Source organism: Trichomycterus rosablanca, chromosome 6 (assembly GCF_030014385.1).
Source record: "Trichomycterus rosablanca isolate fTriRos1 chromosome 6, fTriRos1.hap1, whole genome shotgun sequence".
In the NCBI taxonomy this organism is placed as follows: Eukaryota; Metazoa; Chordata; class Actinopteri; order Siluriformes; family Trichomycteridae; genus Trichomycterus; species Trichomycterus rosablanca.
In genome coordinates, this window is record NC_085993.1 from 17,962,475 (window position 1) to 17,977,087 (window position 14,613).

The 14,613-nt window shown below is 38.1% G+C and overlaps 1 protein-coding gene across 1 annotated transcript in view; it reads left to right on the top strand.

Annotated features, from left to right (window-relative positions):
• The first annotated feature begins 8,070 nt into the window (after positions 1–8,070).
• The window catches only part of cacna2d2a (calcium channel, voltage-dependent, alpha 2/delta subunit 2a), a 379,664-nt gene continuing 373,121 nt past the window's right edge, over positions 8,071–14,613 (top strand). Inside the window, exon 1 of the mRNA XM_062996697.1 lies at positions 8,071–8,364. Within this exon, the coding sequence (XP_062852767.1) occupies positions 8,249–8,364 (116 nt within the window). The 5' untranslated portion in view covers positions 8,071–8,248. The remainder of the gene's footprint in view (positions 8,365–14,613) is intronic.

Genomic DNA, 14,613 nt, shown 5'->3' on the forward strand with positions numbered 1-14,613 from the left:
CTTGCCCAATGCCCTACAGAAAAGCCTCAAGATGCATGTAGCTTTGCTCACTTAGATCTTGAGTTAATTTGTATAATATGTAAAATTGCAAACTAGTCTGCTCACCCCACATACACAAAAAATGGTATCAAAATAATTCTAAGCACAGAACAGACAGCTACAACTCATACAACTTACGACTGGCCTTTAGTGCTAATTTACAATATAGAATGGAGAACACAGCTGGCTGGTGACAGGTTTCTAGCTTTAGCAACTTGTCTGGCTATATGCAATTTCACTATCTGAGTTGTGTTAAACTATTTAAATCTTCATGATTGATTTTAAAGCAAGGTAACACTTCATAATATTTTATAACAACTGATTTTATATAGATAATGTTTGCAAATAGTAAAGATAATGAAGATTATTCACCTGGGCATTATTTAAGGACTATGTGGGTCCAGTTTCCCTGGGAAACGAAGGGTACAAGGCAGGAATAGGACAAGGCAGGATTCAAACCCAGGTCCCAGTGGTGGGCTAGCATAATAGAATGCTGTGCCACCCGAGCTCTGTCGGTGATGTTAGTTAAAAGTTAACAGACCATCTTATAAGAATTCATTTACTAATAATACTCACTTACTCACTTTCTTAACCGCTTATCGAATTATGGTTGCGGGGTTGCGGGGTTCAGCGTTTGAAGACTCCACCCACTTAGTCTGGTCATTTCCCCACCCAGCAGACATGATGGCCAATTTGGCACTGCCAATTGTGCCCACTAGAGCAGAGCCGAGATTCGAATCGGGGTGTTTAGAATCTCAGCGCTGGTGTGCTAGTGGAATATCCAACTGGGTGCCTTCTGTATGCATGTTTTGTCATGTTTTCTTTTTTCTTTGTTTTTTATCGTTAACTATGTTAATCGTATGGTTTAATTATTTAATTATAAAAAGAACATTAAAAAAATCATAAGAAAAAAATATTAAAAGATGCTCTCTCTCTCTCTCTCTCTCTCTCTCTTGTTCTCTCTCTCTCTCCTTGCTGCTACTTTTTATTTCTTATTTCCTTGAGACAGACAGAAAGAAGAAGAATCAATACTGACTTAAGGACAACTGGTACACGTTGCTGTCTAGGATGCAGCATTTCATTTGTCCTCCAGTAAACTGACTGAGGGATAACAGTCACCTGACACACCCAGAACAGCAACACACTTTTTTCATTCTGAAGAAGAGAAGACACCAATGAAGGATTTTCTCAAGCATGACCTTGTACAGGTATGTGTGCTTGTGTGTGTGTGTGTCATTCTCATGTGACTGCAAAAGGCTGAACAGAAGGCCAGCCAATGAAAAGCATTTTACTGACTGACTGAATTACTGACCAACTGAAGTACTAATGGACTAAATTACTGCTTGACTGACAATTACTGACTGAATGAATGACTAACTGACTGACTGACATAGAGGCTGACTATCTAATCCCCCATTAATAAACTGTGAATGCTCAGGCATCATATGTAATATTTAAACATTTAAAACATGGATTGAGGTAACATTTTACTTTCAACATTATTAAATAAAAAATATTCAGAAATAAGTCATTCATTGTATGCTTTACCACCGCTTTATCCTATTCAGGGTTGCGGTGGGTCAGATTCACTAGGTGAAAGTATCTCCAAACAACCTGACTGCATGTCTTTGGATTGTGGTAGGAAGCCGGAGCACCTGGAGGAAACCCACCCAGACATTAGGAGAACAAAAGGCTCACAGAAAGAACCCAGACCGCTTCACCTGGGAATCGAAACCAGCACCTTCTTGCTGCAAGTAGCGTCAGCGTTACCTACCAAGCCACCGTGCCGCCCTTCGGAAATAAACCGTTCAGAGCAGTGTGTTGAAATTATGTCACATTGTCCTCTTTTTCTTTAGTGTATCCACACTGTACACGTGACCCGCAGTTAAACACATGGTAGCCGTCTAGGTGTTTAGATCAACTGTCATGGTATTGTGGTGCTATAGTATTGAAAAAAAATTTATTTCACTTAATCTGGCAGTTCAGCTAACTCACAGAGAAGCATAACATAACATAAGCATAACATAAAATTTTTATTATAGTTCTATATTTTAATATTTTTCCCCCTCTGTGTTCCTTTTTTCCTCATATTGTATGCTGGGATTGGCTAGTAGTTCTTAGTCTGGATACAGCTGGGGGGGCAATGTCCACCCCAGCGCCCCCATAGCACCGGCCCTGCATGTTTTACTTTAGTTTCGCCCTAAGCCAGATTCGAACCTAGGGTGGAAAAATATGCGAGATGCGCTCTGCCCACTGCACTACTCAAACAGCGGTGTATTAAACACATTGTAATGCTGATATAACCTGTGCACACACTGCGTTACTAAGACTAACACTGAACACTACTTAAAATAATAACCAAACGCTTCCTAATTCCCACGGTAGCGGCAGAAGCTGCTCGCCCTGTTACAGGTTCAGACATAATAAAAAAAAAAATAGACTTTGCTCGCGTTGCACTTGGGGTATAGGCAGTGAGAAAATCTGGGGGGACAATGCCCCCAGCCCCACCCTAGCGCTGGCCCTGCCTCAAATGCTTCTGGATTTTCTCATAATTGCTATATTGACTGTCTAATAATTGCTATTTGCAGGTAGATAAATTGTGCATGCAGTGAAATGGTGTGTATAAGCAATGTTTTGCAGATACTTTGCAAATGATAATTCTGTTCAGTTACTTTTCAATATTTCCATTCAAATGTAATTGTGATTCATCCATTTATTTGCTTTCATTAGTGGTATTATTTATAAGGGTCATGATGGGTCTGGCACCAAGTGGAAACACTGCTCACATGGCAGGATGACACCTTAAACAAGGCTTTAGTCTTCAGCAGGAAAAAAAAAAAACACACTCACACTCTCAAAGCTGTAATCACAATCACTTTGCAACTAAATATTGTGTAAATAATAATAATTAGATTGTATTATTTCAGGGTCATTGCGGGTCCGGTTTGACCAAAAAAGCAGTGGCCGCAAGGCAGGGCTACCCTGGACAGGGCAGCAATCCATCGCACAGCTATAAACAACCCCCTCTCCCAGACATAGCTGGTCATGTCTGTGGAGGCACACAGCTTGTTAGCACAGCTGAGATTTAAACCTGTATCTAAGTGGTAAAGGGCTAGCTTAATAGACCACTGTGTCAGCCAAGCATCCAATAATAATAATAATAATATAAATAATCCTTCTTCACACCAAATTTTTAAGAAAAAGGTGTTAGAAAACATTTTGTGTCATATTCTTATAATCAATTTTAGATAGTTAGACAAATTATGTATATAATAGTCAAATCTTCACCAGTGGACAGATTTCTATCGTCAGATCATGAAAAGCATTCTACCGTACAGCCCTAATTAGAGGTTTTTACACTGACCTGACTCACAATGACCTTATAATTAAAATATACTGCACACTATGTACTAATCGATAAGATCTAAACGATTTGAAAATAGAACACAGGGCTTCTTTTAGGAGGTGTTAAAATCACTCAGTATTGTAAAACAATACATACGGATAAAAGTAGTCTAATTTGGTTTAGTTTGGTGTAAAAAAATGATTTACATCTTTCCCAATTTCTTTTATTTTTGCATATTTGTCATACTTACATGTTTTAGATCATCATTATTTTAATGCTGATTTTATTGATTAAAGGGAAACATGCTGTTCAGCCCTACCTGCCCCAGTGTAATTACCCTCTTAGTTATTACATTAACCAGTGAACCAAACTAAATTGATAATTGGCTGTAATTTCATTAGCCACAACCAGAAGTGATTACGGTCAGATCTGTTGAATCTACCAGCCATGACTAGTGCCAGATCTGATTAATCTACCAGGTGTGACTACTACCAGATCTGTTGAATCTATCAGGCATGACTACTACCAGATTTGTTGAATCTACCAAGCATGACTACTGCCAGATGTTGAATCTACCAAGCATGACTACTGTCAGACCTGTTGAATCTACCTGGCATAACTACTGCCAGACATGTTCTATATATCTGGCATGATTACTGCCAGATCTGTTGAATCTACCAGGCATGACTACTGCCAGATCTGTTGAATCTAAACATTACTTAAATAGTACCTGTCTGGTAATGCAAAGCAGACTAGAAAGTCTCTAGACACAGCAGTTGATGCCATGTTCAAAACAAATCCAAATATAGATGCAGAACAAAGTCATTCAGAAATAAGTCACCGTAAGAGCGATTATCCACAAATGTAAAAAACCTGGACCAGTGGTGAACCCACTCAGGAGTGGTTGGCCTACTTGACGACTCTTTGACGAATGCTTTGATGATTTATCCAGAAAGTCACTAAAGAACCCAGACAAACATCTAAATTTCTAAAAAACATCTCACTTGCCACAGTTAAGGTGAACGTACACAATAACACAATAAGAAATCCACTATGCAAAAATGGCATCAATGATAGAGTGGCAATACACAGGCTTATCTCACATTTGGCCAAAAAACTTAGATGACTCACATGACTGTTTTGATAAAATTCTGTGGACTGATGAGTCAAAGGTGGAACTTTTTGAAAGACATGGATCACATTATATTTGGCATGAGGTTAACACCGCATTTTACCATAAGAACACTATACTTACAGTCAAACAGTGGTAGTGTGGTGATATGTGGCTGCTTTGCTTATGCAGGACCTAGACAACTTGTCATAGTTGATGTATCCATAACTTCTTCTCTACATCAAAAACTCCTTAAGTAGAATTTCCACTCATTAGTTCATGGCCAGGGCAGCAGGACAGTGATCCAAAGCACATTAGCATTTCTACCTCTGTATTACCAGAAACAAAGGTTTTGTAGTGGCTGGTTCAAGTCCTAACTTAAATCTTGATTATGATGCTGTGGCAAGACCTTATATGATTGATTCATGCTTGAAAACCCTCCAACATAGATAAATTAAAACAACTTCGCAAAGAAAAGTGGGCCAAAATGTAAAAGACTCATTGCAAGTTATCACAAATGCTTGATTGAAGATGCCACTGCCAAGGTTGGCATAACCATAATATGTTCAGGAGGGCAATTACTTTTTACACATGAGTGATATATGTTTTAAATAAATCCTTTAAAACCGGCACTTTGTGTTTATTTGTGTTGTCTTTATTTAATTTCATTTTCATATTTCACCACTGCTTTATCCTAGTCAGGGTCATGGTTGGTCCGGCTTTTTCAGAATCACTGAGCTCCCCCCGGACAAGAATCCAATGCATCGTGGGACCTTGGCCGAACAGCCAATAGCACTTCTGGGGATTTGAAACCTAAATTGCAGCAGCAGTGGGCTAGCCTTATTTACTGCTGCCCCGCCACAAGCACAGTCGAATTTGTCTAATATTAAAATTAGTTGGCAGATCTGAAAAAATTTGATTAAAATGTGATAAATTAGTAAAAACAGGATGAATCGGGTGAGGAGCACAATGTCTATACATAGACACATAGGCATACCGTGTGAGTGTGTTAGGGCTGGGCAGTATATCACGGTATGTTTTATTTTTTGTATGACTGGGACTTTTTATATGTCTGTGGCTGATTATAGTGTCATAAGTACAGTAGTGTTCAAAAAATAGCTGTGATTTTAAAAAAGCGAATAAAGCTCAAAATCATTATAATAGCTTTTATTTCCATAAATGCAAATGCACTGAAAATACTACACTTTCAATTCTAAATCAAAACATGAACAAAATGTAGCCATTTTGTGTTAATCCTTTACACAAAGTTAAAAAAATGAATATTAGGCTGTTCAAAAAAATTGCAGTGGGAGCATTTTTTATTAAAAACTCAAAAAAATGATCTATAAACTGAAATGTTTAAAGTTTCACTTTACTTTAAATTACTGAACTAATATTTAGTGGCATAACAATTGTTTCCGAGATCTGTGTTGCATGGAGTCGATTGTCTGTAATCAAGATGTTTTGGGTCATTGTCATGTTGAAACACCCATTTTAAGGACATTTCTTCTTTGACATAGGGCAACATGATCTCCTCAAGTATTTTGTTGTATTTAAATTGATCCATGATCCCTCGTATGCCATAAATAGGCGTAACACCATGGTATAAAAAACATCTCATATCATAATTATGTACCACCATGCTTTACTGTCTTCACAGTGTACTGTGGCTTGAATTCAGTGCTCGGGGGTCATCTGACATACTGTCTGTTGCCACTAGACCGAAAAAGAACAATTTTGCTTTCATCAGTCCACAAAATGTTGAGCCATTTCTCTTTGGACCAGTCAATGTGTTCCTTGGTAAATTCTAACCCATTCAGAACACGTCTTTTTCTTAACGACGGGACTTTGCAAGGAGTTCTTGCTGGTAAATTGGCTTCACTTAGTCATCTTCTGTACTCACCAGATGTTCAGATGTTCCTTGATCTTTCTGGAGGTGATCATTGGCTGAGCCTTTGCCATTTTGGCTATTCTTTGATCCAGTCGAACAGTAGTTCCACGCTTCCTTCCGCGTCTTTCAGGTTTTGGTTGTCACTTCAAGGCATTTGAGATCATTTTAGCTGAGCAGCCTATAATTCGCTGCACTTCTCTGTATGTTTTTCCCTCTACAATCAACTTTTTAATCAAAGTACGCTGTTCATCAGAACAATGTCTGGAACAACCCATTTTACCCAGTATTTCAGAAGAATATGCGCTATGACCAACATGTGCAACATTTGCCACCCTTCCTACCTTAAATAAGGGCCAGAATCGACACCCATTCTTCTGCAGAATGAATGACTTCACCAATTGAACTCCTCACTGCTATTATTTTGAACGAACCCCCTTTCAATCAATGCTTCAATTACTCAGAATGAGTGGCATGCATGTCCTAATTGTTGGGTTTGTTTTGTTTTCATTACTCTACTACACTTTCAAGTAAATTTTTTGCTATGTAGAAATATCACTTCTACTAAAAACAGTGATTTATCAAGTTAATGGTGTTGGACTGCTATTTTTTTGAACACCACTGTACATAGAGTATAAAACATTTTCATTTCACCATGTATATAATGAAGGCTTTGAGTACTATAAGGTTTGCTTGGCACCACAAAATGACACAATATGATGGAATCAGAACGTGTAAAACAGGTGCAATAGGTAGAATGTTTATTATTAATATAATATTTAAGTATTATACAATTACTGTTAGCTCTCGCTTTAACAAATTAAACAATCTTTGCAGTCTCCCTGTCACCACTGATGAAGTGTACAGTTATATCGTTATACTAAGGTATGACTCCACTGATTGTACAACTTGATCACAGGTCTGTTGTAGAAAAGTGGACAACTATGTATATCTACACTTCCAGCTTGCTTCGGGTGGTTGGTAAATTGTCGGTAGTGCATTTAAACTGAAGTATTTTCACCCTGGTAGTAACACAGCTTAACCGTGCCGACACAGCTCATTTCTTTGCTTTTTGTTTACTTTTTCCCATCATTTCGAGGAAGCCTTTCTCATCTGTTAACACTCTCATGCTAACACTACTTGGTTAACAAGTGAGCTGTATCTAATCTGCACCAGTCTTCATAGCGCTTTTAGCGGCGAACAATATTATATGATTTGCTGCCTATTGAAGCTTACAATTTTCAATTTCGTTGTATAAGTGTACAAGTACAATGTGCAATGACAATAAAGGATTCGTATTCGTATTCAATTGTGCTATGGTATGGCGGTATATGAAAAATCCATACCAAATGTACCCTCATATCACCCAGCTCTAGTGTGTGTGTGTGTATGTGTGTGTGTGTGTGTGTGTGTGTGTGTGTGTTTGTAAGTTTTACTGTCACGATTTTTACTTTGGAAGTCAGTTTTCATCTCAGCACTGTGTTACTTTGTGGCGGGTCGGTTTGCCTGACGCGATTGGCTGACTCCGCCTCATGCGCGCTGCCGTCTCTAGAGGATGAGAGAGTGAAAGGATGAGAGAGAGAGAGAGAGAGAGAGAGAGAGAAAGGATGAGAGAGTGTGTGTGAGAGAGGTAGAGAGAAATACGTTTGAGCATCAGCATTAGCAGCAGTAGCAGCAGCATTAGTGTCGGCGGCAGCATCAGTGCACCATCAGTGTGTCCGACACGCCAGGCTCGAACCGTCAGACGCCACAATCCGCATCCCAGACCTTCGAACAGCGGATTTCTCCATTGAGAGCCACAGTCTTCAGCACTGAGAATTACCTACCAACCAGACTGTCCTCCTTTCTGCATTACTGAGAGAAAATGGCGATGTGCGCACAGTCTTCAGGTCTCCTCTGGTTCTTCTCGGTTCAGACGGTGATAATTGGGAGCGTGTTTGCAGAAGTAACAGGGGCACAACGCTTCCCCCAGCACTACTCGTAAGTAACCGGAGCTCTGAATGGAGAGTCGCGGGGTATACCTGCTTCCCGAGCGCTCTCTGAGAGACGCGGTGATGTGCGCGGTTCTGCATGTCTATCTCAGTCTTTATCAAGCATGTCGAAATGTTTTCTGTCTCTTTATTGCGGGTTAAAGAACAGGTTCACACACACACAGGTGGCCGCCGTTACCCAAGAGCTCATTTTTTTAATTATTGATCAGGGGTGGCGTGTTTCTGAGTCAGTGTCCAGTTTCTAGTTGGGCACTGGACCTTTATTTCTGGATTGCCAACGTGTACTTGTTGAAATACACTTGAATTCAGAAGTTTGAGTACACTTGCAAGGGACATGTTTAAAGGTAGGTAAATGTTTCAATGTTTAAAGGTAGCCGAATAGGAAGGAAGGATGTCATTTAGTCATTCTTGGGTTACATCTAAAAATCCACACAAATGTCCTCTTAGAGTAAGGTGACAGTTCTTTCTTCCTTTGACCTTGTCAAAAAGACTATTGTTTTTTTTTAATAATGCAGTTAAACTTGCCATTTTATGTCATCAGCCAGTGAATTATCAAGAGTCAAGTCATGAGAGTCAAGAGAAGCTTTATTGTCATTTCAGCTATATACAAGTACATATTGAAACGAAACAACGTTCCTCCAGGACCAGGGTGCAACACAGAACAAAAAAAGTGCAAGACAGTACATTTACATGTTCTGCATTTAGCAGACACTCTTATCTAGAGTGACTTACAGAAGTGAACAATACACAGTACAACACACAGTGCAGATAAAGACACAAAAAGACATTTCTAATCTAAAAAGTAATTAAGGGAGACAAGACTAGAGACAAATGTTGGTCAGTACATGGTACTGAGTAAATGGTACGTGAGGTAGAAAAGCATATTCTGATATACAGTTAGGAGTGTATATTGTAATTACTAACAAAGATTTAAAAGGCTAATCCACAAAGATAAATACTATAGAACATTATATATCACGTATGTTATGTACATGTCAAATTTATCATCTAAGTTGCTGTATAGTTTGATATGTTTTCAGAAAACCTTAAATGTATTTCACTTAGTAAAATACATTTTAAACAAATTATCTAATCACAGACAAAAAGCAGCTGCAGAAATTGTTGAAATCACAAAAGTTCTATGACATAAATGTCTCCCACTGTATGTTAACCTTTAACTATAAATACTTGGTACCCAGTGGTGTCTCTGGCACAGAAAGCCTGGTTGGGCACAATAAACTTTGTAAGCAGTATCTGACTTGTCAGTGACACTACACACTTTTGTGAGTATTTTCTTGCTCAATGAACGCACTTCATAAATGAAGTCACAAATGCACACATTAATGTACAGCAGGAGTTATCAGAAGTGGAGAACGGACTATAAATGACATCATTAATAATAGCATTTGATCTTACACAACTGGTACATTAACTGGTATAATGATAAAGTTGTCAACCCCAATGCTTTCCGTGCCTTTACCTACAGCCAGAATAGCTCGCCTTGTAATTATGCAAAACACATTTACTAATGATGTTCATTGCCTAAAATGAAAAGACACAGCAGTTTTCATCTAGGCAAACTTGTCAATAAGTTTTTGTCGAAGTCCACCGACCCATGAATAAATTCATGTTTAACAGATTTTTTTATTTTGAATTAAATTGTCAACTTGATGAATTAAATTGCCTTGCTATTAATAGTGAATATCAGAGGACCTCAAATGATGTTTACGGCTAATGATGTATTGACGTAGTCATGTGTAAATCTGTTACTGAGTGTTCTAAGCATGGGGCCAGTGTGATAGTGCCCCACAGTTCATTATTGCAATTGCGCTTTACATGCGCACAAGTGTTTTCAACTTCACACTTCGTTAGACCGAATGCTGAGGGTCCGGCCCCTTGTAATCACTCAGAGGATGGTACAAGAAGGTACAGGAAGATTTTTTTAATGTATCAGTCATATGTAATAATGGCGCAATAATATTACTGATTATGAAGAAAAAAATATATACAGTATATATAACATTTATTGATAATTGATAATGCTCCACAGTGACACATCAATGGGACCTGGCCCCACCCCCCTAATTTATGTCTGTTCATACCATCTCATTCTACTGTTTAATCCAAGACAGCAAAACACGTCAGGGCGGCACGGTGGCTAAGTGGGTAGCACTGTCACCTCACAGCAAGAAGGTCCTGGGTTTGATCCCCAGGAAGGGCGGTCCAGGTCCTTTCTGTGTGGAGTTTGCATGTTCTCCCCGTGTCTGCGTGGGTTTCCTCCGGGTGCTCCGGTTTCCTCCCACAGTCCAAAGACGTGCAAGTGAGGTGAATTGGAGATACTAAATTGTCCATGATTGCGTTTGATATAAACTTGTAAAATGATGAATCTTGTGTAATGAGTAGCTACTTATCCTGTCATGAATGTAACCAAAGAGTGTAAAACATGACGTTAAAATCCTGATAAAACAAACTCTACACTGACACATCTAATGGGACCTGGCCTCACCTCCCTAATGTGCATCTGTTTAATCTGAGACAGCAAAACAGATCAAGTCCTGAGCTTCAGCTAACTAAGAAGTGTCATATGTAATTTTTATATTTGCTTGTCCAAAATGTGCAAACAGTGGATTGGTATCTCTGTTAAGTGGGTATTTACACTGACAGTGTTAATCTGGATGTAGCTGAATCTAGACATAAAGACTAAAAGAAGTGACTATCCATCATTGCCAGAACAAGACACACAGGGTCATTGATGCAAATCAAAATATGTGATTCAGACACATACACAACTAAAGTGGCAGCCAACTGAAACGGCTAAAAAGCATAATATTAAGCAGCACTAAAATGCCAATCAGCACAGCCTTGTTATCACAGAAGCCCCATTTTCACCAAACTTTTGTTTAAAATACAAAGATACAGTTTTTAATTTTTATTTTAGGATAAATCTAACAGGACTAAATAAAAATAGAAAAAAGTAGAGCAAAATAGAAGAAAAGCAAGTAAATCAAAAACAAAAATTTAAACCTTTTCTTTCCTTGTATAGCCACATCTCAATTACACTTGCATTTATGCATCCAAATAAAAGTGACAGATAGGAAAAAGAGCTTTACATGCTTGTTTATTAAATACTGCTTATCATCTCTATATGTTTGTTTCTCCTATTTATAGATCCACTTATTATTTCATTCATAGATTGTGGCAAGAACACAAAATACACCCCACCCACAAAATCACTGACACTGGTCCTTAAGTGCCACTGTTGCATCTTATGGGGTTCGGTTTACATTGTTTGTACAAAAATGTATCTGTGAAGTGACCACATTTTTTTCTGACATAATGTGTAATGCAGTGCCATATTGTATTACACTGAATTGATTTTGCTGAACCCCCTTTACACCAAGATGCTAGTTTTGCTGCTCTGCAGGCAGTGAGTGGGTTTCTTGTGTTTTACATTAATTTTAATATCTTTTCTTTATTTAAAAGTTTGTTTTTGTAATAGCTGTGTAGCTTTTGACATAAACTCTGTGGCATAATCTGTCTGCTGAGGTACAAAATGTTACTTATCTAAGCATTCAGTGTTGGATTTAGTCTCAGGTTCAACAATTTAGATGAACTTAGAAATGCTGGTTTGAGCATTGCAAGCTGATTTATGGAGGTTCTTGCCAGTATGTTGCTGGATGAATGCTAAACAAGACACTGTTTCCCAAAATTAAGCCTACATGTCAAAAAACAAAATGTCTAAAAGAAACTTTTCTGGTAGAAAAGTATCATTACCTTTTCCATAAAGTAAACAGACAAAGCCTGTAGCTATATGTCTGAATTAAAATTAAGGATGACTGCAGTTAAATAATTTATTCATTGTCAGTTTTACCACTGGTTTATCCTATTCAGGGTCACAGTGGGTCTGATTCACTGGGCAAAAGGCAGGAAACACCTTGGACAGGTTGCCAGTCTATCACTGGGCAAACACACACACACACACTGTCATACCTAGGGAGACTTTAATCTGTGGGAGGAAACCGGAACACCCGGGGGAAATCCACACAGACAGATCTCGAACTGCTTCACCTGGGAATTAAACCCAGGACCTTCTTGGTGTGAGGCGACAGTGCAATATGTAAATCAATATATTTACATTTACCACAAAGGTTAAAGCAAAAAAGATGAGGGATTTTCAAAAAGTTTCTGCACATATTTTTGTTGGAAACAGTGAGGGTTGGAGGAGTAGTAATTGGTCGTGTCTGAGAGACTGAGAGAGAGCTTATAGTCTGGATTTAGCACCATCCGATTTTCATTTTTTTGGACTGCTCAAAGAAGCTTTAAGAGGAAGAAGATTTTCATGTGGTGATGATGTGAAAGCAGCGGTGCATCAGTGGCTACACGCTCAACCAAAAATGCTGATGGCATTAAAAAGTTGGTACAATGCTGGAAAAAAAAGGCATTGGAAGGTGACTGTAGAAAAGTGATGTAATTTGTTTTTGAAATTCTTAATAAATAGAGTTTTAAAAGTGCGGAAACCTTTTGAGGAACTCTCATATATTCATTAATTATATTAATTATATATATATATATATATCCAAAATCATTTTATTAAACAGTAGGAGCTGGCACTTTCATAAGCATTGATAACCACCAACAACAAAGCAGATCTCCCACTAACCATATGATTTTTGGCTGAAGGACTGTTCTTAGCACTGCATTGACACTACCATGGTAATAATAACAGGAGTATGTGCAGCAGCGTTGTTGGGATTTTTCAGTTCTGTTTAAACTTACTGGCCTCTTTATTACCACACATGTACCATTAGCACTTATTATAGTTGTGCAGTTAGAGACTAATCTTTCTCTACCCTTTCATTATTAGACTGTGTATAGTTGCTCTGATATGACTTTACTCTCCCTACATAATGCACTACGTGTAAGGCATAAAATTATAGTCTGTCTTTTATAAATTTTAAAAAATATATTTTTGTTTATGCATTTTCTCTCCTTTTTCGCCCTTTTAGCGCTTTTTTTCCTCATCTCTATTCAGGCGCCATCAATCAGCTAGCAAAGGTCGTAATTGCATTAGTTATGAGAGAGACCCTATCCGGCTTAATCCCACCCCTATCTGAACAACAGGCCAATCATTGTTCATGTGGCTGTACGATGTATTTGAGATCCCAGCTCTGGTTCCAGTGTGTGTTTTTTTTTTCTTTACCGCTGCGCCACCTGAGCGACCTTTATACAGTTCTTTTAACCAACTGTCATTGCAGAACAGCATGGCTAGAACATCTTTAGTAGAGTGGTACCTTGTAACTCAACGTCCCATAAACTCAAAATCTTTGAAACTCAACGCCCTTTGTTGAGAAATTTGCACCCTCAAACTCAACATTTACCTTAAACTCAATGTGTTCAGTTTGTTTTTTAAATTAACAATGAACAGTCGATTTGTTTAGCGCTCGGCTTGCGCTGTGCAGTAAAAAGTGTGCGTATGAAACGAAACTACATTTGTATGGAATAACCATCAAATCCACTCTGAAAGCTCCACATGTATCTGTGTTTAGCTGGATTTTCCTCACTGTTTCACTTTTTAAACTTGTGTTACAGCTCGGGGTTCTGAGAAATTGTAAGAATCAGCTTTTTATTTTAGTGTTTTTATATTATATTTGTGTTTTTTTCAGTGTATAAGTGTCAAAAACAACCCCATTATTTTACATAAATAAAATATATGCAGTTCAATGGGACCATGGAATGCATTAACAGGTTTCCCATACATCCTTATGGGAAAAAATACCTTGAAACTCCTTTTAAACTCAACGCCACTCCCAGAACCACTGTATTAAGAAAATGTAAATGTAAAATAAGAAGACAAATAAGTTTGACATTTACATTCTCAGAATTTAACAGATGCTTTTATCCAAAGCGACTTACAATTATGACAACACGATTTTGAGCAGTTAAGGGTTAAAGACCTTGCTCAGGGGCCCAGCATGATTGGCAGAATCCTTCCTTAATACTGGGTCATGTTGCAAAATACAGTATCCCAATTATCATAATTAAATGACATAAATTCATATGTGTGGAGTTTACCATGCAGTCTGTTCAACAGCAGCTGCATACATTAACATTACCTAATACTTAATAGCATTAATTTTAATATTACATTAAATAATGAATAACAATGTTATGTTAATTTACAGTTAATGATTTCAAAATGTAGTAGTGTCACCATCCACCCAGCTTCAGACAATACAGA